This window comes from Neolamprologus multifasciatus, chromosome 4 (genome assembly GCF_963576455.1).
Source record: "Neolamprologus multifasciatus chromosome 4, fNeoMul1.2, whole genome shotgun sequence".
Taxonomy (NCBI): domain Eukaryota; kingdom Metazoa; phylum Chordata; class Actinopteri; order Cichliformes; family Cichlidae; genus Neolamprologus; species Neolamprologus multifasciatus.
In genome coordinates, this window is record NC_140442.1 from 23,017,181 (window position 1) to 23,039,497 (window position 22,317).

At 39.8% G+C, this 22,317-nt stretch overlaps 1 protein-coding gene across 1 annotated transcript; it reads right to left on the reverse strand.

Moving 5' to 3' along the window:
• Positions 1-2: 2 nt before the first annotated feature.
• On the reverse strand, positions 3-20,812 carry LOC146520463 (guanylyl cyclase C-like). The gene is made up of 27 exons (XM_085157676.1): positions 19,154-20,812; positions 17,922-18,034; positions 15,728-15,795; positions 15,423-15,644; positions 15,208-15,326; positions 14,884-14,983; positions 14,668-14,773; positions 14,445-14,589; positions 12,498-12,583; positions 12,286-12,403; positions 12,097-12,178; positions 11,760-11,853; positions 10,673-10,735; positions 10,514-10,585; positions 10,321-10,425; positions 9,094-9,180; positions 8,703-8,835; positions 6,938-7,075; positions 6,654-6,742; positions 6,381-6,472; positions 6,009-6,167; positions 3,612-3,804; positions 3,266-3,440; positions 1,695-1,793; positions 1,472-1,566; positions 1,254-1,330; positions 3-375 (listed from the first exon to the last, which is right to left on the reverse strand). The coding sequence occupies exons 1-27, from the start codon at positions 19,374-19,376 to the stop codon at positions 174-176; spliced, it is 3,255 nt and encodes a 1,084-aa protein (XP_085013802.1). The 5' UTR covers positions 19,377-20,812; the 3' UTR covers positions 3-173.
• Between the last annotated feature and the right edge of the window lie 1,505 nt (positions 20,813-22,317).

Genomic DNA, 22,317 nt, shown 5'->3' on the forward strand with positions numbered 1-22,317 from the left:
GCGAGTTGATCTCAAGGCGTTAGGCTGTTGGGGATGAAGAGAAGTGCTGCTGCTCCGGCGTTGTTTCTCCAACCGATGAATGAACAAAGCTGTCCAAAGAAACCCAGCAGTCCTGAATCTAACTTGACAAACTTGTACAAAGTCTACATCTTGTGCTGAAAGCTCTTCTATGATCACAGGTAGGTGCTCGGGTTCTCAGTGACAGCTAGGTGGAAGTACTCTGGCAGGCTGTCGCTCTGCGCGCTGCTGTTGGTCTCCCTCCGGCGGATTTTGGTGGACAGGGTCTTCCTCTTTTTGAAGCTGTCCCCTCCACGCTTCTCCAGACTTAACACGATCATCTCTGCCAGATCCTTCTGAAGCGACTGGAAGTTCTCCCTGAGACAGTAACATTAGATTATTGTGTAATGATGTAAAACTAAAATTAGGTATCACACTGATTCTGAAAAAAAATGTGGAACGGTAAAATATAAATTGAAAAACAAATGCTAGAAAGCCTACAATATATTTTATCTAATATTCAATCTGTCTAAAAGAAAACTACATTAAAAGGGGGAAACTTAAAATATTGCTCTTTATGAACTCAGTGTGCATAACATCGGACAAGCTTTGAACCATCCCTTAGAGCCATAGGTTTTTTGGATTGTGCCACAATTATGTAATTTTGTCAGATCAAATATTTTAAATGTGACTGAAGTGCAGAGTTGCAGCTTTAATAGAAGGGGTTTAACAAAAACTATTGCATTACAGAGGCTCAAAAGTCATTGGACAGCTGACTGACAAGCTAGTTATTTCACTACCTACGAAGCAGATGAATGATGACAAATGTTTTCAACAATTTGGAGCCTTCTTTGTGATATTTTTTCTTTCATAATATGAAAAATACTTTCAGTGAGTGCCAGGTCTGAACTTCAGGCTGACCAGTTTGACTCTTTTACTGTAACATGTCCACAGGGTAGTCTGGAGTCTCGCTAAAACAAGCAAAGCTGGAAAAGCAGTTATCTGAGTGGCAGCATGTATTACGCCAACATCCGCGTAATTCATCCTCATGTAGTAACTTTTTTAAAATTTACAGTTAATTAGTCTATTAATTAACAAATGAAGCACTTTAAAGTAGGTGGTAATCTAATAATATAAAGAACATACATTATTTATTAAATCATAATACTGTTTATGTATTGTGTTCAGGGTATACCACAGTCCAGAGTTCTTCAACAGTTTGTGTAAAAATTCTTTATTGATAGGACTTTACTCACGCACTCGGTGGTGTCGGCAGGTTGTAACTTCCCCCGGTCACGCCTGTTAACCAGTATGTCATCATTTTTCCTTTACCCTGTGGGTGAGGTGCAGACGCAGACAAACACAAATACTCACACACACTCGTGACCTCAGTTTGTGTGGTATGGCATTTAAAGTAAATATCTACATGTGATCTTTTTAAGTAAGTTAAAAAGCCCAACACCACCCAGCTCACCTTCAGATACGTCTCTCCTCGTTTTTCATACTCAAACTTGCAGTCCGTCCTCTGCAGGATGTTGATGGTAGACTGGCTGACATGAATTCTCAGAGCTGGAAAGATGATGTGAAAAGCAGCCATCGGACTCTGTGCTTGCATCTGCCCTCCCTTTGTGCCAACTCAAGCTAAGAGCCTAAACTGCCAGTGTTGTGAGTGTGTAAAATGTGTGTGGTTGTCTTACGCAGGCCTGTGGACTCCATCCGTGAAGCCATGTTAACCGTATCTCCAAAGAGACAGTAGCGAGGCATCTTGTTCCCCACCACTCCTGCTGCACATGGTCCTGGACACAATTACATAACAGGATTCAATTTATGCTTCCTTTAAAAAATGTATTTAGTTTTTTATTAGCTTATAATTAACATTAACCTATACATATATTATTTGGCCACTAGATGTCAGCAGCTCTATGACAGACAAAGGAAAACCAAGTTTGAGGGCTACACACAGAGAGGTCTAAACTTAATGGTTTATAACATTTTTAGGAGAACATAAACAAACATGAAATTATGCTGGACTTCTGGGATGAGCAAACTGATATTTCCACTAATGCACCCCTATACCATCAGAGATAGACAATTATGAACTGAGTGCTTGCTGCTGAACAGCTGGATGATGCCTACCGTCTTTAATCCTCTGTCAGTGCGCCCCAGGGTGGCTGTGGCTACAATGTAGCTTGCCATCATCAGTGTGTGAATGGGTGGATGACAGGTTGTGTAAAGCGCTTTGGGGTCCTTAGGGACTAGAAAAGCGCTATACAAATACAGGCCATTTACCATTTAATCTGGAGGATGTGGTTGTTGTGAAATCTGTTTATGTTGTCCTAGTAAGGCTACCATGGGGGCAGCCACTAGAGGTCGCTAGAATACTGGTGTGTATATGTTTTCCCAAAAAATGGATGTAGCCGCGTACACTGCTGCTACAATTCAATAAAAGCGGTTCGTGCTTGAGAACCCTGCATCTTATTGCCTCCGATCACGACAGTGGTACATCCATGTTTGCAAAAAAATTTTAAAAAAAGAAAGAATTTTTGGATTCATCTGACTACAAAAGACTTTTTCACTTTGTCTCAGTCCATGTTAAATGAGTTTTGGCTTAGCATAGACAGAAGTGTTCCTGCATCATGTTGACGTTTGGCTTCCTTTTTACATGATAGAGTTTGTATTTGTAGATGGCACGGTCGGCTGTGCTTACAGACAATGATTTTTGGAAGTGTTGCTGAGCCCATGCAGTGACACAATCATGTCTGTGTTTAGTGCAGCGCTGCCTGAGAGTCCGAAGATCACAAGTATCTTTGTATTGATTTTCAGTCTTGGCCCTTGCACAGAGAGATTACTGCAGATATCTCAATCTGTGATCATATTATCGAGGGTAGAGATGATCACTTTGTCGAAGTCTTCACAATTTCTCTTTGAGGACCATTATTATAAAATTGAGACACAAAATCTTTGCAGATCTGTGAACCTCTGCCAATCTTTACTGGTAAGACATTTTATATTTTCTCCTCTTTTTTCCAGCTTTTTGTTGTCCCATCACCTATGTTGCTGCTGTTAACCAACAGTTGCCAGGAGATTTCATAAAATGTTACATTTATTCAATTTAAACATTTGATGTATTTTTTATTCTCTGTTGTGAGCATCATTTGTGCCTTTATGAAGTTTGTAGATCATTGAACTTTATTTAGATTTCACACAGCATCCCAACTTTTGCAAAATTCAGATGATAACATAGTAAAATCATTGTAATCTCTGGTACCTGAATGTACACCAATACAGATCCATAGAGGAATCCCAGGCAGGTGCTCCAGCTCAAACGTCCCCACAAATGATAGGATGTCCAGGGCCATGTGGGCAATGTCCAATGCATGCCTGTTGCCATTACGTTTGGGCAAACCGGATGCAACCATGTAAGCATCTCCTATTGTTTCAACCTACGAGACAATGGAAATGTAACTTATCTATAAAATCTTTGTTTTTATTCAAAAAGAAAATATTTATGTCTAACCCTAAGCACTTTCTTAGAAATTGTAGATTAATGCTTAAAAAAAATTGTGACCTCCTTGATAGTAGAGGCCTGGGTTTCTGTTATTCTGCTAAGCTACCTTGTAGACATCATGGTGATCAAGAATGCTGTCAAAGTTCTTGTAGATTTCGTTGAGCATATCGACCACCTCCATGGGGGTGCTGTAGTAGCAGAGGGTGGTGAATCCCACAATATCACTGAAATAGATGGTGACCTCCTCAAACAGCTCCGGCTCCACACTCCCCGTTTCCTTCAGGGAACGCACCACTGGGCTATGGAGACGCAGAGAGAGCGGAAAATGTGATTACTGTCAGATATATTAATGTTACATGACTACAACATGTAAACATCCAAATACAGCATGATGGGGGTTTTCAGCCTCTACACAGTGTAAACGCTGGAGTGTAAATTCTGCGCTCAGTCATGACCAGAGATGGGTAATCTGATTACTTTTTGCAAGTAACGAGTAAAGTAAGGGATTACTATTGCAAAAACGGTAATTAGATTACCGTTACTTTCACGTAGGAACGCTGCGTTACTGCGTTACTAAAACTGTGATTTTTTGCGAGAATGTCTCATGACAATGACGTAAGCGAGTGCGACGTTCGTGACAAAAGCTGTGTGCAGATCAACAATGGATCATATATCGAGTGCGGGAGAGAGTATGAGCGTGCAGCGTTTAAAGCTTGGAAGGACTGACCTTACTTTGAGTTTGATTCCATAAAAAGTGACAAAAACATTAGCGTCCGTAACAAGCACCAAGTGCGCAACGACGTAATGGGAAATTCACAGAGAAACTCGCGGATTCTTCAACTGACCGCTGCGGCTCACCTGCACCAGGGTAAACCTCCGCCTAACCCACTCCTGCTTTAAAGGTGAAAATAGAGCAACAGATTTTATTTTCTGCTGTGTTTTACTTGCATCTATTTGAAAGAGTGAGTGTAAACACAAAAAATATTTTATTTTATGTGCTGGAATGTGCAGAAAATAGGTTTAAATGTTAAACTAATTTCTTCAAGTCAAAGAATAGTGCATATAATTTAATTTTTACTTGATGCATAAAGTTAAAAGATTAAAACTGTTAAAACAAGTTTAAAAAAAAGAGACTTTTCCATTTGATTACATTAATTACTTTTGAAAATAAGTAATCAGTAAAGTAACGGGATTACTTTTTTGGAAAAGTAATCAGTAATTAGTTACTGATTACTTTTTTCAAGTACCTTGACCAACACTGGTCATGACTATTCAGTTATAAGGCTGCATAGTCAGATAGAATGCCCAGAAGAGACGGCGGTCATTACTTCAACAGTAAATGCACAAGTGTACAATCAAATTCATGATTAGATTTGTGATGGCAAAGTCACTTTGAGGATGATAATCCATCTTGTTACAGAGCAACAAATGCTAAATCTTTTCTTGCTGAAAGGCAATCAAAGGAAAAGGTCTGTATCTCTATCCAAATAAAAATTAATGAAAAACAAAAAATGGACAACAACAAGCCTCCTCCCTACAAAGCTGACCTAGCAACCTATTTCTGACCTTGGAAAATAAGTTGGAAGCAGTTTGATGGAAAATATGATTTTTCAATAGTAAACCCCAGGCCTGATATAATTCTGACCATTATAAAGGCTGGATGCTGTGCAACAAAGTATTACGTGTTTTTAATACTTCTTTTTTTTTTCTTCTGCAAAAACAAATAAAAGAATAAAGTGTGGTGATTCTATAGATTTTGTCAGGTATTGTATTACAAAATACTCCAATTATCAATCACTGATTATGATTGAAAATTTGTTATAATTATATTATGTTTATATGTTATGATACACGGTGGTTAGCACTGTTGCCGCACAGCAAGAAGGTCCTGAGTTCAATTCCAACATCAGGCCGGGGTCTTTCTGTGTGGAGTTTGCATGTTCTCCCCGTGTTTGCATGGGTTCCCTCCGGGTACTCCGGTTTCCCCCCACCGTCCAAAGACATGCAGCTTGTGGGGATAGGTTAATTGGATAATCCAAATTGTCACTAGGTGTGAATGTGCGAATGAATGTGAGTGTGAATGGTTGTCTGTCCCTATGTGTTAGCCCTGCGACAGACTGGCGACCTGTCAAGGGTGTACCCTGCCTCTCGCCCTATGACAGCTGGGATAGGCTCCAGCGCCCCCCGCGACCCTGAAAAAGGATAAGCGGAAGCGAATGGATGGATGGATGGATGTTATGATACATGTGTTATATTTGATAACATTATTAATATCAGTATTCATAAATAGTCTAAATCTGCATAACTTGTCCCTAAACAGGTGGATATTTAGAGGGGTTTGTTTTTTTAAACAAAACCACTGCCTGCTGCTTATTTTTACATGTGTGGTGTGCAACACTATAATCAGCACAACATATACAGAAACACTGTAAGGAGGAGGAGAATGCAGACTTGAAAGTTCCTGGTGTCAGATGCCTCTGAGTCAGCTGAGTGTAAAACCTACCCAGGAAGAAGCATAAAGTTGAGGCGATCCGCTCTGTCCCTCTCAGCTTTGTACAAAGCCGTTCTCTCCTCCACGAGCTTCTCCAAAGTCCTGGAGTACATCTGCAGACGACGGATCAGGTTGTCCATGTACGTCTCTGTGGCTTGGTTATGGAGGTTACTGCATCAGATCAAAAATGTTTTATATCACCATATCAGCTGTTACTGCTACTTACTGCTCTTCATTTAAGAGAATATGACAGAAAGATGTATTTTTGAGGATAACCTCTTCACTTGGGTCTTTTATGTGAGGTGTTTGGCAGTTAGTTCAGAATGTGTCACGTTATAAAAATGAATCGAAGCCACACTGAAGAAACACACGATGGGAATCTACCTGAAAATATTTCCAAGCGTTAACTCGATTCTTTTAAAATCTGGCCTCCGTTCTGGGTCTTCCTCCCAGCAATTCTTTATCAGTGTATACAGCTGTATAGACACAGAGATACACACAAAACACGCATAAAAAACACAAGAAAAAAAGAAGAGGAAAGTGTTTTTATATACTTCATTTGAATGGATCCAAATAACTTTATAAACTCTATAAGAATCAGGTTGTGTTGCTGTAACAGCTCCTTTGCGTTTGAAAGGCTTTTTTTTTTTTTTTTACCTCAATCTCTCTGTCTGACACACCCTCAAAGTTCAGGTCAGGTCTGAAGACATTGTGCCCGATAGGATGCTGCAATCTGTAGATCTTCTCTGTGGGTTTGCACAGCGGTCAGTTAAACAAGATAAGCATGGGACACACGTTACTCTGTGACCTCTGTGTTTCACAGTGTGCCGAATTTTGCATCTTGTATGTGTAAACTGGTCTTTAAATCAACAAAAACCGACTGACAAAGACAGACACATTTTTTCAGTTCTGCTGTTTATGGCTGTATAATGGTGGCCTACCTCTAACATCAGTGCAGTACTCTGTGTAGAAAGGGGCTTGTCTCATAACAATCTCATGGGCAATGATGGCGTAGCTGTAGACATCGCCTTTTGGAGACACCCCAAATTTACGAAGATGCTCCGGGGCGGTCCACAAATCTGATTGGACAGAAAACCAGCAACATCAGTTTATCATCAGTTACTTTCACCAATCAGAATCACACCTTTCAATGTCAGACACATTTTTCAAATATATTAATTCTATTTTTAAATCTGCAGCTACCCTAACCCTGAACATAAGTTCAGCATTTACAAAGTCAGCCCCCTTCCTCTGACTTCCCCTTGTAGCCGGTGCTCATCTTAGCCTGGCTTATTAGAATGTTCGTCAGACATATCTTCCTCCGCTGTCTTGCAGTACTTTGAACAAAAAATAAGAAGACTTATCTGAAATTACACGTAACCCAGTGAGCTGCTGCTGGAGCAAAGAAAAAGGTTAGCTAGTCTTTGACAGCCAAGCCACAGGGGGTGCAATATTCCCTCAGCCTGACAGAAACAGATAGTGACTCTCTATTGGAGATCCTTACTGTGTGTCTCTATGGGAGCTTTGTACAGGGACCTCCAGCTGCCCCTGAAGCCTATTACAGGTACAGTAGACAAAGCCTTCTTCAACACCTCTGACTATTCATAGTTGATGTGTTTGAAAAGATAATAATAGTGATCCTTCAGCAATGATGGGAAGTCAGGCAAAGAGATTAACTGTTTACCTGCAGAATGAGTCCTGATTACATCTAACAGGACAAACAATCCTGACTTTATCCAGCAGCCTCTACAGAAGTTACTGAGACCTCACCCCAGTTTCCTGAGCCAGCCTGGCTGCATTTTCTGCTTCCCTGCAGACCTCAGACCCGCCACTGCTGTTACAAGGTGGCCTTGAACACTAACAGAGCCGAGCATCCTGGGTCGTGGAGTAGAAGCTCCTCGGCAGTGTTGCTGTTACAACCGTTACAAATGAGAGCAATCTCTTTAGTTTTTTAAAATAATTGTCCAAGTGTGGAGAATCCACTGGTGAAAAAAGTCTATGTCTGGCTGGTCAAGGAGAACTTTAAAATAGCATCTATGCTACTCTGTGAAGTAACATGGACGCCATTTAAAACCAAGGTGTTTGTTGTTTATGATAGAGATGCTGCTGCTATGTGTCGCAGCCAAATAGCAAAATTCTGCTATGTGGCTACGAAGGTCGATCAGACCCCGCCCCCTCCAAAACAGGAAGGAGTCTTACCCAAAGAAATTTTGCATTTCTTTTGTGTCTCGGGAGGTTCTACAGCAATACAATAGTGCCACATTGTTCTTGAGGTAACAATTCAACCCTGCACAGAATGCCCACAGCCAACAGGTTCAGACCCTGATGCTGTGATGTGACGGTGCTAACCACCACATCACTGTGCTCACCTGACCACAGACATGTCATCCCAAGCTCAACCAACAGGTAAAGCAAGAGCAAGGCAACAATGACCATCGAGAGCCATCAGTCTAACCCATGCTGGCAACCCTCATTAGAGAAGGATGATACAACCCAAGCATATAAAACAAGAAAACCAGCAACATCAAGAAATTATATGATTAAATCAAAATCAAGAAATACACTCCAAAAGCTTCAAACACTCAAAACTCTCACACAAACACTCAGAGCAGGATTCTAACTCAGCAGGAGCTTTTAGAAGAAAACGATGATCTCAGAGCTTAGATCAATACTCAGCCACACTGATAACATTTTTTTAAAGCTTACCTTTTCCTGGTTTTAGCATGGTGTTGCAGCCAAAGTCAGTGATCTTGACCACCATACGGTTGTCGACAACACAGTTGGAGGACTTGAGGCGGCCGTGGACTGCAATATTGCTCGAGTGGAGATATGACATGCCCTATTGAATATATACAGCAGAGCAGTGGTTATTATTTGCTATTTCAACAATTTTTTATCATGTGTTCCGGTTGTTTTTTCTCTTAAGAAAATCCTGAAATTATATGTTGCTGAAACAAAATATGTGCTGGAGGTGCTTTAAATGTGGTATTTAAAAACAAACCAGTTACCCAAAAGAAAACAGACAAAATAAAACTAAAAATAAAAGAAAGCATTTAATAAATCACATATTCAGAAAGGCAACTTAAAGAAACAATACCTTTGCTATGTCATACATGACTGATATTTTAAACTCCATATCCATGAATGTTTCATCTGGGTAAGAGATCCTGTCACTGAGAATGTACTGGGGGAAAAAAACATGAGCAAATTCAGGTTTTAGCATTTTTGGAAACTGAAACAAGTCTGTGTGTGAGAGAGTCTGAATCATATGCATTCATAAACACTGTAAGTGTTCTTTAAGCACTGTGTGTCCATAACTTATCAACAAGTGAACATCAAAGTCACGGTGAACTATGCGTGCCGCTGAGCACTGAAAAGTCAAATCAGCATAGGGTCAAAAATTGTGTTTTTCTGCATGCAGTGTGCAAATGTGGTCTTTAAACTGTTGCCATTGGAAACTTTTCATTGCAGTCAGCGCAAGTGCTAAAAGAAGTTTTTGAATGATAACACAATATCTATTAAATTATTGCTAAGTTTGACCATTATATTATATTAATAAAAGTGTTATTGAAATGTGATCATCTGCACCACAATGACAACATACACTCACTGGCCACTTCACCAGGTACACCAGTTTGACTGCTTGTTAATGCAAATACTGAATCAGCTAATCACATGGCAGTTACTCAGCGTGAAGAAGACCTGCTGAAGTTAAAACTGAGAATCGGAATAGGAAAGAAAAGTGATTTAAGTGACTTTGAACACGACATGGTCGTTGGTGGCAGTTGGGCCGGTCTGAGTATTTCAGAAATGTCGGATCTGAAAGGATATTCCTACACAACTATCTCCAGGGTTTACAGAGAATGGTTTGAAAATGAGAAAATATCCAGTGAGAGTCTCGTTCTCTGGGTTGTAACTTGTTGATGCCCGAGGAGAATGACCAGACTGCTTCACACTAACAGGAATGCAGCAGTAACTCAAACAACTCATTACAATCAAGATATCTCTGAATGCACAACATTTTAAATCGGGATGTAGATGACCTACAGCAAACACAAAGCTCAAATCATCCCAAATTGGTCCTTTGAACATTGTAATCAAACGGCCTCCACGTCACCAAATCTCAATCCAGTCGAGCACCGTTGGGAACAGCAGGTGTAACTAATGAAGTGGCTGGTGAGTGTATTTCTGTGCTCATGGGTGTTTGTTTTTTTTATTGTTATACAGATTAGAAAACAATCTAAACGATAAGATAAACTGATTTACGAACAGAAATGCCAGCAGCAGGACCTGATATGAAGGTAGAAACAGTGTCTGCTCTTACCCTGAGGGAGCCCCTCTGACACAGCTCAAACACACCGTACACACCATATTCAAACTTCACTGTGCCATAAAATTTGGTCAGATTGTAGTAGTCAATGCGCAGCAGCTGGAACATGAAGACAGTGGCAGTGAGAGTTAATTATTTTTTTATGTACTTTTATTAACCTCTAAGATAAAACGCAGAGATATCACACAGTGTTGAGCTCAATCCTCTGGTCCTCGGTGAAGTCTCCCTCTGTGGTTTTCAGCTCTTTCATGATTACAGGCTGGAGAACACAGAGAAAAGGACCGACATGATCATTTCCCTTTGAATCTTTTTAAAATCAGATATCAATTTTTTGGATTGCTGATACCTTCTTGTCGTAGCGGCCTCGCTGCCGGAAGTATGTACTGTCCTTCCTCTTATCTTCATCAGTCTGTTTCATAAACACACACATTCTTATCTTGAACTGCTATAGATCTGAAAGCTTTTTGATCGTCAATGATAAAAACCTTGAGCTTTACATACATTTTAGGACATTTTAGTCATAAATCTGGTGCGTGTAAAGAACAGGTTTCATTTTCAATAAGATAGCTGCAGATGTATGGTCCTGTTCTGACACAAGAATCACTGAGCAAACAGGTCCAAAACAGAGCAGGCATCCATGACTTAACATTCACCTTCCTTCTGGGTGTATCATGTTCAACATGGGCTGCAAAGCAGCTTGCAGAGGCATTAAGATCATCTGTTATCAGCTGGGATTGCCTGACTCTTGGACATCAGTTTCACTTTTTATTGAACTTTAACAGTTTAGCACATACTCCAACATTTTCATGTAGTCATATCTTATTTAATTTATCAAAAAATATAGCCTTATTGTGTCTTGTGTCATAGAGCTGCATTTTTTCAGCAGTTAGGGATGTTAGAGTGAATTGTTAAATGTTGTCATTTCTATGCTTGCCAACTCTGATGAAAGAAATTCCACTGTCCTTCCCCCCAGATTCTCGGGGTTGTAGGTGGGGGGCTGTAGTCTTTTATTACAGACACATCCTTGTGCTTTTTGATGTAAGCTTCCTGCGTTTACGACCCTTTGGTCAGCAGGAAGTCTGACACACACACATTCTCACATAACACACACACACACACACACACACACACACACATTCTTACAGAAGTTCACACATATACATACAATGCCTTGTCTTAGAACCAAGTGGCCGTTGCTTTGCTATGACGTGTTTTGTGTGAACTGTCTCTCAATAAAAAGGCAGCAGGAGGAGGTCAGAGTTGGGGTCATTTTCGTGGTGGACACGAGGCCTCCCTTGCGCAAATAATTGATCGATCGACTGTCTTGTTTTCTTCATGATGAATAAGTCTCTAGAATTAGCGGGGCTTGTGGAAACACAGACCCAACAAGGGAATAAAATCTGGAGTTAAAGTTTGCTGCTAAAAGCATTTACCTTCAGAGACACTTCCTTCTCATCCAGAGGGCCAATCAGGTGAGGTTCGATGTGAGACCATTTCTTCTGTAGAGAGCGTTCTTTCCTGTTCTGCCTGTCAGTAAAAAAATATTTTTAAAAAGCATGCAGTAAATGATCGTATATGTTTACTGCATAATAATATGTTGTTGTTCCAGGTTGAAAAACACAAGGCAGTATTTGCCACAGAGCTGTTACCCTGTCCTCCTTTACCTAAATAAGGCAAATACTGCCTTATTTTTTCAGCTCAGCTCTAGTGATGCACTTGTGCTAAAATGCAGCTCTTCTACCACAACTGGGAAATGAATCTGCAGTTTACCTGTAGAAGATAAGAGCGACTCCCGTCACCACCACAACGCTGAGACTCAGAACAATCACAATGATTTCCTGCATGTCAAACTCTGAAAGCAGACATGCATGAATAGAGTCGAAGATTCAGAGCTTTGCCTTGAATAAAGCATTAAATCATTCTGTAAATTATTCTGCAAAAAGTTCATGTGTGTTTTACCATCCGGCGTCTTTGGCTTGTCAGGAGGCAGCTTGTTTCCTGCCCACGGCAGAGTGGGGTTTTGGGTGTAATTGATGATTTTAGTTAGTGATGTATCAAACAATAGCAGAATTCTATACTATAGAGGAAGAGAGAGAGGAAAAATGTAAGAAAAAAACAGCGATTCACTTTTAATGCAGCAGTGTTAACTGATTAATAAACAAAGGTTTCACCTTGGCAGTGTTAGCTGATGTGTAAATGATTGAGAAGTTAACATCTCTGTCCCCATATTCATCAAGCACATAGTGTCCTCCCATACCTGCTTGCACACACAATCATATAAACAAGACAATAAAACATTTTGTATTATGCTTTTCCAAAAAGTTTCATTTAAAAAAAATGCTTTGACTCAATGTTACCTAAAAATTTGACATGAAAAACTGCAAATAATTATTTCATTATCAATAAATTCTGTTTATATCCTTTATTAACTGTTAGTTAATTGCAGCCATACAACATGAGAAATCTGCATTTCTGAAAGTCAAAGTTGATCTTTTAAAGCTTTGTTTTTTCTTTTTTACACAATAACTACAAAACATAGAGATTCTTTATAAACTCAGATCAAAATTTTTGCCAGCTGAACGGATTAACAGATAAATCGCACAAAATTACAAAAGCACTACTTGAAAAATTAAAGTAATGATTAAGTGGCAAAAACTGCTGCTCCTGGAGTGGCCACTGGAGGTTGTCTCCTAAAGTGACTCAATCCTTATAGACTCCCATGTTTAAAAGCCCCAAAACTACTCATCCATTTGTATTTTGTTAAAACGTAAAGTTCAGGATGTGGCAGCTTTGACTGCTGACGACGGTAACACTTTCATACGTGGAAACTTGATTTATTGTATACATGTATAAAATAATACACCTGAAACTTAAATTGTTCTATGAATGTTCAAAAAGGGATTCTTCCTGGCCCTACCTTTCACAATAAAACATGTGACTGCTGTAAATAAAATTGATTGGCAGAGGCAGGGTACACCCTGGACAGGTCATGTAACGCATAGAGACAGACAACCATTCACACCTATGGGCAGTTTAGAGTTACCAATTAACCTAACCCCTCACATAACTACATGTCTTCAGACTGTGGGAGGAAGCCAGAGTGCCCGTAGAGAACCCACGCAAACAGAAAGACCCCGCCCTGATGGTTGAATTGAACTCAGGACCTTCTTGCTGTGAGGGAACAGTGCTCACCACCGTGCCACTGTCGTGCCCTGATAGATTCCTAATGTTATATATAACAAACAACAGTTATGTGAATTAAACAATTGAAAAGCTGTTTATTTGTGACTGTAGAAATGACAGAAAGCATGTGTATTTTCACACAAGCGTAGAACAAATCAAACCTCCATGTAGAAATCAAGAGGTGACAATCACTTCTGGCTACAAAAAAAAGAAGCCATTTTCCAAAACCCCTGACATGCAGGCTTCATAAAACTGAGCCCAGAAGCAGGTGACCTTATGGTGACTCATCCATCTTTTATATACAGTCTGTGGCATCCCATTATTGCTGTAGTCGGTACAGAAAAAGAAATCATAATGGAATCGTTTTCATACCTGTACCCTTTAACCCTAAAGAAAAATCCAGAAGACCGACTGACCCTTTTACTTGGGTACAAGTAAGAGGACAGGGTAAGAGTTAGCCAGAAAACAATAAAAGTTACCATAAAACAAAAGATCAAGGGCTGTAAATACTCACTTTGATCTCATACTCTGTATCTTGGAGGACAATCTCCGCATTGCAGTGAGCTGAACTGCAGTAAATATTAACTCGAAGAAAAAACAAGCAATGAAAATCTCTTTATCCTTTCAAAGTCATCTGAAGTCATCTTCAGGTATTATGGGTTTTGTTTTATGATAGCATCCAAAACCTCAACACAGAGCAGCAGAATTTAAAAAAGAGACGGCGGTTGTGTTTTAATGTGAAAGCCATCTTTGTTCCTCAGCTGCAGTCAAACTTTGATCTAAGCAACATCAATCTTGTGGGCATAAAATAAAAGAATGTTTAACTCATCCTTCTTATTTCAGCTACTTGAATAGGCATGGTGTCCTCCCGGATGCTGCTTATCACAGTCCTCCGGCATTCTGCCTCCAGCTGTGTTATCTCTGGTCATACGCACCATAAAATGAGATGTTTCCAAATGGGTTGTCACCCAGAGAGCCGTTGTCGGTCCCGTTGTATTTTTGTATGCTGAGCATCCTCTCTCTGAGTGCTTTACCAAACAGCAGAGTCCCATCATGATATCCTGCCACATAATCGTTTACCTGCACGAGAGAATGGACGGTAAAAGACGGAGCAGTTACTTCATGTGGTCTTCTTTCTGAGCTTGAGGTGCGACTCACCGTTTCATTGAATGAAGAGCCAGAGGTGTAGTTTCTCTGCGGCAGAGTGACCACTAAGACATTTTCCATACCCGCAGAAGATGTGGTGTTTAAATAATAATCAGGGCTGAATGAAGGAAAATAGCTTCTTAGTATTAAGATTTCTTGATTCCCACTTAATAAAAACATTGTGGTAGCAGTGCATGTGTGAAACAATAAATTCATGTCCAGGCTTACTTGTACACATCTAGGAGAATAAACAGGAAGTCTTTGGGAATCTGGCCCACCAGCTCCTTTACTGAAACCATCTCATCAGTGTCCCCACACAAGATTAAAACTGAAAGAAATAAATCAGTTTTACAGTAAGCAAGAAGGAAAATTCTTCAGCTGTGTTAGTGCACTTCTTCAGTCAGACTACTGGTTATTCAGCTCTTTCAGTCTTGACGACTGCTACGGCTTAAATAACCAACTTACAATGAAATCCCCAGAAGACCAAGGCATTTTTCTGCTTTATTAAAAAACTATAAATTCTCAAAAACAGACAAAAATATTTATATTCACTGTTGCTGTGTCTTTTCGGAGACTGGAACATTTTTTTCAGGCCCTCCTCTCCATGAATTGTCTCTGTGTTTGTGCCCAGCATAAACTTGTTAGTAGCTGCCGTCAGTGCGTTGATATACCTGTGGCAAAGCAATGAAACAAATCAAAAAGCCGGTTTATGCTGGAGTGCAAATGAAACAACAGATCTTATCCATAATCACTTGAGTTTGGCTCACCAGAAGCAGTCCTCAGATGCATTGTTGGTCTTCTTATAGACGTAGAATCGGCTCCACGGCTCCTCCTTGAATGGCAGAGTTTCATTCATAAAGATAAGGAAAAAGTCACAGATCTTTCGTGCTGGAGGCAGAATTCGGGTTAGTTTAGGCTTGTAGTCACAAGAGAGGCCAAAACTTCCAGCAGAGATGATGGGAATGGTTAAACGCAGACCAATGTTTTCACTGGAGAAAAACAAACGGGCAAAAATTAAAAACTCATGAATTAAAAAATCTCATGAAAGTAAAAGAAAAAGATTCATACTTACTCTACTAACTGATAGGTGGCATATGTGCAGGAAGGCCCCAGCATGACACATCCGACTTCACCATTAGCCTGAAGAAAGTTACAACTGCATTAAGGAAAATGAACTTCAGAGCAGTTACTTCACAGTCTAGTACTTGCATTTATTCTTTTTGCTTCAATTCCTACTAGCTCTGTCATTTTGCAATATTTCCCCAAATCCATTTCATTAGTCCCCAGTAAAACTGGACAAATCTGTTGCTCTTGACTGTGCTGGAGGAAGCAGTATCAGCTGTTTGGCCTAATGAGGCAAAAAAGTAAGAGCTGCACTGACTGAGTTCACTATGCAGCATGCTTTGTCTACATTGCACTGTGCTTCTATTTAGCCTGGTGTTTGTGGTGATACTTGTATCTTGACATTCCACTAATTTATAAGTATCATAACTTCTATATCACCAAACCCTCTGGTAAACTTCCTCTTTAGCTCAGTAACACAGTTACCTTCCAATCTAAACCAAACAAAGCTCATAGTTTAATCTCTTGCAAGTGATGGCAGTATCATCTTCACATAATCAGTGAGTCTGTGGCATCAAACACAAGTCATCAAGTCATCCCCAACACCGGCTCCAAAAAATATTTCAGTATTTCTCTGATCTCTTTCACTTCTGCAGCCTTCCTCTCAAATCTCTGCTCGTCTGACACTGGACACTTGTCAGATAATATCTCCAAGCTGCAGACCTTATATACTGACTATTGTTTACCTGAGGTCTATACTGTATGACTTTGTGGTACACAAAATGGGCAAAGGTATTGGGTCATGCTGTCTGCCTTTACAATCACTGATGAAAGAGTGGGTTGTTCTAAAGAGCTCGCTGAATTCAGACGTGCCACTGTAATAGGATGCCATCATTGCAAGAAGTCAGTTCATGAATTTCTTCCCTCCTAGATCCTCTATGATCAGATGTAAGTGTTTTTATTGCAAAGTGGAAGCATTTAGGGAGCAAAAGAGTTCCCTTCTGGCATTAATATCAGCATAAAAACTGTCCACCAGGAGCCCTGTGGAGGACTATAAATACCTTGGAGTACACATTGACAATAAACTGGACTGGGCGAAAAACACCACAGCACTTTACAGAAAGGGCTAGAGTCGTCTCTACTTTTTGAGGCGACTGAGGTCCTTCAACATCTGCCAGAAAATGCTCAGGATTTTCTACGAGTCTGTTGTGGCCAGTGCGATCCTCTATGCTGTTGCATGCTGGGGGAGCAGGCTGAGGGTAGCAGATGCCAACAGACTCGATAAACTGATCAGTAAGGCCAGTAATGTTGTGGAGATGGAGCTGGACTCCCTCAAGGTGGTGTCGGAGAGGCGGATGTTGTCCAAAATAAAGACAATGTTGGATAACACCTCCCACCCACTCTATGACATGCTGGTCAGTCACAGGAGCATGTTCAGTGAGAGACTGAGAGTAACGAAAAGCACCACTTAACACACTGTTTACTGCTACAGCTACACATGTTTCTTTTTCAGCTATTTATATATATATATATATATATATATATATATATATATATATATATATATATATAGATTGATTGATTGATTGATTGATTGTACTACTCTTAGTTAGCGTATTATCTGTCTTGTTAATGTTTGTTTATTATGGAGCACTGTAACAAAAAAATAATTTCCCCCAGGGATCAATAAAGTATTCTGATTCTGATTCATGGCACCTTCTCTAGGCGTAACATGTAGATGTCCCATTACTTTTGTTCATATAGTGGATGAGGAAAGGTTCTTTTATAAATCAAATATAAATATTACTATTATTATTATTTGAATTATGACGAATAACAGTGGTGACATTTATGGAAAAAGTCTACAGAGAGCTGAGGTCATCACTGATTTCTTTGTTTTCTACTGATGATGTTTCAGAAATAATATTTTCACGCATCCCCAAGAAATGAAAATGTCCATTCATGATGTTAAGTTCATGTTTACAACTAGAACTGTCCTGCTGTGTGCCAGTTACAAGCCAATTTAAGCATAACAACCTCAAACCGTCAGTAGTGGCAGAACTGCAAAAACCCCTCAGACCTATTTACAAGATCTAAAACAAAGGCTTTAAAAAAAACTCAGGGGCTTTAGGAACAAGAAAATCACATCAGAAAGTGTTATGTCTGATTGTGCCCACTATGTTTAAGCAAGTAACCACACTTACATTTAGTTTCTTGAGTATTGTCGACCCCTCGCACGTGCTGCTCCCGCAGCCCTGCCGCTTGTACAAGTTGGTGTTGAACCCATTGAAGTTAGCAGTCAAAGTGAAGTCTAAACCTTGAGTCATGGAAAAAAATTGATAAGAGTTATGAATGTCAGAAAACAATGAGATTAGATTAGTCTGACCTCATGCACTGGCAAAAATAGGTCTAATGGTTGAATTTGCATCAGAAGCAGGAAGAACAGTAACATTTTTTTTAAAAAGGTCCCTTAATGACAGATACAGCAGATATGTTTAAATAACATATCTAAACATAACATATTTAAATCTCTAAATTAGTTTCATTTGTATCATATCTGTCAATATGTTTTCCCCTACAGAATAAAATGCTAAAAATCACTTAAAATAGCATCATAACAAATGCTTTTGTCCACCAGAGCAGCTCTGGCTCCGCCGTTAACAGCACAGCTGCACAGCCACAGAGTGCAGGATCAGAGTCGAATGTTGTTACGGGTAGCTATTAAACATTCCTGAGAACTGGTACTTCTACAAAGATGATAAACTGTGAGTCATCTTTTGTCCTTCTGTTGGCATTGACTGCAAATCTTGCATCAGTCCTTTTAGTAATAAAACGAGCAACCTTGAACTATTTAACAACAGCGAAAGTGACATATGATTTGGTACATAAACCACAAGTTAATGATGTATTTAACTTTTTCGTGGTAAACACACACGAGCAGTAAAACACTGGTCAAACACCAGTGAGCCAGATTCCTGGAACAATGATTTAAATACACAGAACACTTTTAAAAGCTACTTTAATGGTTTCCTAGCAGGACACGACTATTTTAGCCTCGCCTTGTACACACAGTAAAAGGACCTAGAAAGAGGTATCTTTTATATCTATCTGCAGGCAGCTTGAGAAAAATGTATTTATATGTTGTATCTTTTTAACCTATGATAAATACAATTTCATGTGAAAATAAGATAATAGTCATACATAAATGTCATACTTTTAGACTAGGCAAACAAAAACCAAGCAGTCCAGATTTTTCATTTTTCATTTTTAAGCTAAGTGTGAAAATTGACAGTAAAGTATGTTTTGTGTAGGTTAATGCATTCGCAGAGAGACTTTAAAGATACTACTATATATATTGATACCCTTCTTGTTGTTCTTCAAGCCTGATGTGTTTTGTTTTGTGTGTTTTTTCTGTAGGGTATCTATCTGTCCATACCATACTTATCGTTCTCCTGCTTGTCAGCTAGAATAGCTTGTTCAACGGCCACCTTCACAAGTGGCATGCTCCATTCATAAGTGTTGTCCTCCAGCAGTACAATATTCATGTAGTAAGAACGGTTTGAATTCAAACAGTCATCAATCATGTCACTGGCGACCATGGCAAGCGTAAGTACTCCCAGGTAAAGTAAACTGGACATCCTGATCACTGAGACTTTCATTTTTGCCCCTGAATTTTTGGCTCTAGTATAGATGTCAAAAATAGAGACCTCTGCTCAGGTAAACAGGATGCTGGGAGCACGACATATCTTCCCCACTGATGACAAAAGTTCAAAAACAGAAGTCAGCACATCTCTGCAGTAACCAAAAAGAAGTCGCTCTCCTGATCCGATGCCAAGAATCCAGGTAAGAGAAGTTTTGTGTAAGATCCCAAAACTTTCAGAAAATTCAAAATATCTAGATTGAAGACCAAAAAGAAAAGAAATAACAGCTGTTATGTTCCTCTTGGTAAAGACCGAGTTCAGTAATCGTCCACCTTAGTACAGGCTGGTCTCCTTTTGTTAATGAACAACTGCCGGGAGACAGAGGGAGGGCAGGGCAGGAAAAACTCACACACTCTACCTGGAATGACACCTTACTTTAAAAAGTGACCAGGATTATAATTTACCCTGTTTATAAACACCAAGTTTAGACCTGCCTCCCTATTACCATCTAAAAAAAGTTTATTTCCTTGTTTTCAGTGATGATCCCGTCAAGTTTGAGAACAAATTACAATGTCAGATTTTTAACAACAGCACATTAAATCTGGCTCCTGGAAACAGAACACAACAGTACACAGTGGCACCACTTAAACATGCTTTGTTTCCTGCACTGCAGACTTCTTTACGCAGAGGCGGGGGAGACGCTTTCATGCTGAGGGGGTCAAAGCTCACAGGAGGCCATAAAAGCAAAGGCTTGTGTGGAGCTGATAAATATTGCCGACCATAAAAGCCAGGTCGATTAAGCCTGTAAAATTCTTTGCAAAATGCTCATAAAACCTGTGCCACTGCATTTCATTTTCCGAAGAAAAAAACATTTAAATCCTCAGAGGTGCTGTTCAATGTTTCAAGTAATTTCTGAAATCCTCAGCTACCTTCTAACTAAGATAATCTGTATTTAAAACACTATTAGTGTATAGCTTATAAATAGTGTAATTAGAACCCAATTAAGACAGTATTTTAATTATTATCACAAGCATCACATAAAAACCTATTTATCACATCAGGATAAAGGTCAAGAGCAAAGTCATAATAACCTGATAAATGCACTGATTTGGTATTTTCTGCTTCCAACTAACTAAAACTTTCTCCACCACAGAGTTCAACAACCATTAAATATGAATTCACTTTAGCCAGTTATCCAACTTTTTGATTAAATCTTTGACTTTCAGTGAAATGTATTATTGAATAGAATATGTATTGTCATGATTATCTTTTCATCACAGCTTTGCCATTTTGAGCAAACTGACACATAAAGTTAAGCTAAAGTTATGACTATAGACTCTTAATGGTGCCTGTTTCACATGGATTTGTCCAATTTGACTAGATTGATTAAAATTACTTAAGTACAGATTCATGAGTTGCATCATCTGTCTTATGTGAATATTTGAGAAACTGCTTATCTGCTGGGATTTTTGGATACAACCTTCTCCGAGGTTTATAAAGAATGGCCTAAAAAAGAGGAACTATTCGTTGATCATGGGCAGTGAGTTACTAACATGGACCAAAATCTGTGAGGATTGTTTCCAGTATGTCATTGAACTTGTGCCATGAAAAATTAAGGCAGTTCTGAAGGCAAAACTGGATTCAACCCAGTACTTCAAAAACACTTCTGTTTGGAATAAAATAAATACAAATTAGGTTTGCGAATAAAATAAACTTTTAAATTATTGCAGAGTGTCCATATTGTAAACAAACAAACAAAATAACAAAAGTATTTGGCATTGATGAATTTACTCCTCATCAGCCCGTGGATCATCAGTCCACTGTGCCGTTAAACCGAGGACTGACATCGCACACACACTGCTTGTCTAGTTGTCTAGTCGAGGATGCCAATGTTCACATTTTGGACAGAGAGGACAGATGGTTCGAAAGAGGAGTGAAAGAAGCCATCTATGTCCACTGTGAGCGACCATCTTTGAATAGAGGCGGTGGTTTACGACACCAACTCTCTGCCATCTATAATCCAGTTTTGAGATCCCTTCCCAGACGCCTTAACGCCCACTCACACCCTGGGCCATCTGACCTCAGGAATTCGCATGATAAGGTGGGGCCAGGTTTCACAATGAACTCACCCGAAACTCTGGCTGATTGGGACCCACACCCAGTTCCACACCTTGGCTCAGGCGATTAGAGGATCATCAGGGGGTCCTTTTGTCCCTCTGTGGGGGGAAACTCCCACCAGGTTTATATCTGGGACTCTCCACCATTTGACCTTAGAACTGAAGAAGCTTCTCGGATGAGAGGTGAAACGTCTTCAAGTAACTTAAAGAAGTCCAGACGCTTTTCTTTGCAAGCTCCTTTGACTTGTCTTTACCTCTTCAGAAAGTTTTGGCACCATTATCTCCCTGATGTATGGGTGGTTGGGAATTTCATATCACAGCTCGAGTATGCTGAGAAGACGGTGCAAGTCTATGTTTTCCATGACCTGCATTGGCTGGTCATCCAGAGTGATAAAATGAGTCAGAGCCTCTGTTATTTAAACTGCCCGTGGATTTTCTCTTGACATTTTTCATCGCTTTTCCAAAACCTGAGTTAAAGTTGGCTGTTCCGGTCCACACTGCTGACATTTTGTTTAGCCTAGCTACAGCAGCCTCCAGTTTCTCTTTTTTATCTGGAGTCGCCAGTCTCACTCGTCTAACCCTGTGCCTGTTTAGCGCGGGATGTCCCCCTAGTGGCCAATCTAAAAAACTACAACAGAAATGACAAGCCACCCTCTGATTAATGAAATAAATTGGTATCGGTTCATGGTATCGGTTAACTTTTACGAGTATGAGTACACACACATTTTACAGTATTGGCCCCGATACCTGATACCAGTATCGGTATCGGTGCATCCCTACTGATGACTTTCAGCTGGAAGATTGGTTTGGATCTTTGTGTATCCAAAAGTGAGCACTGACCT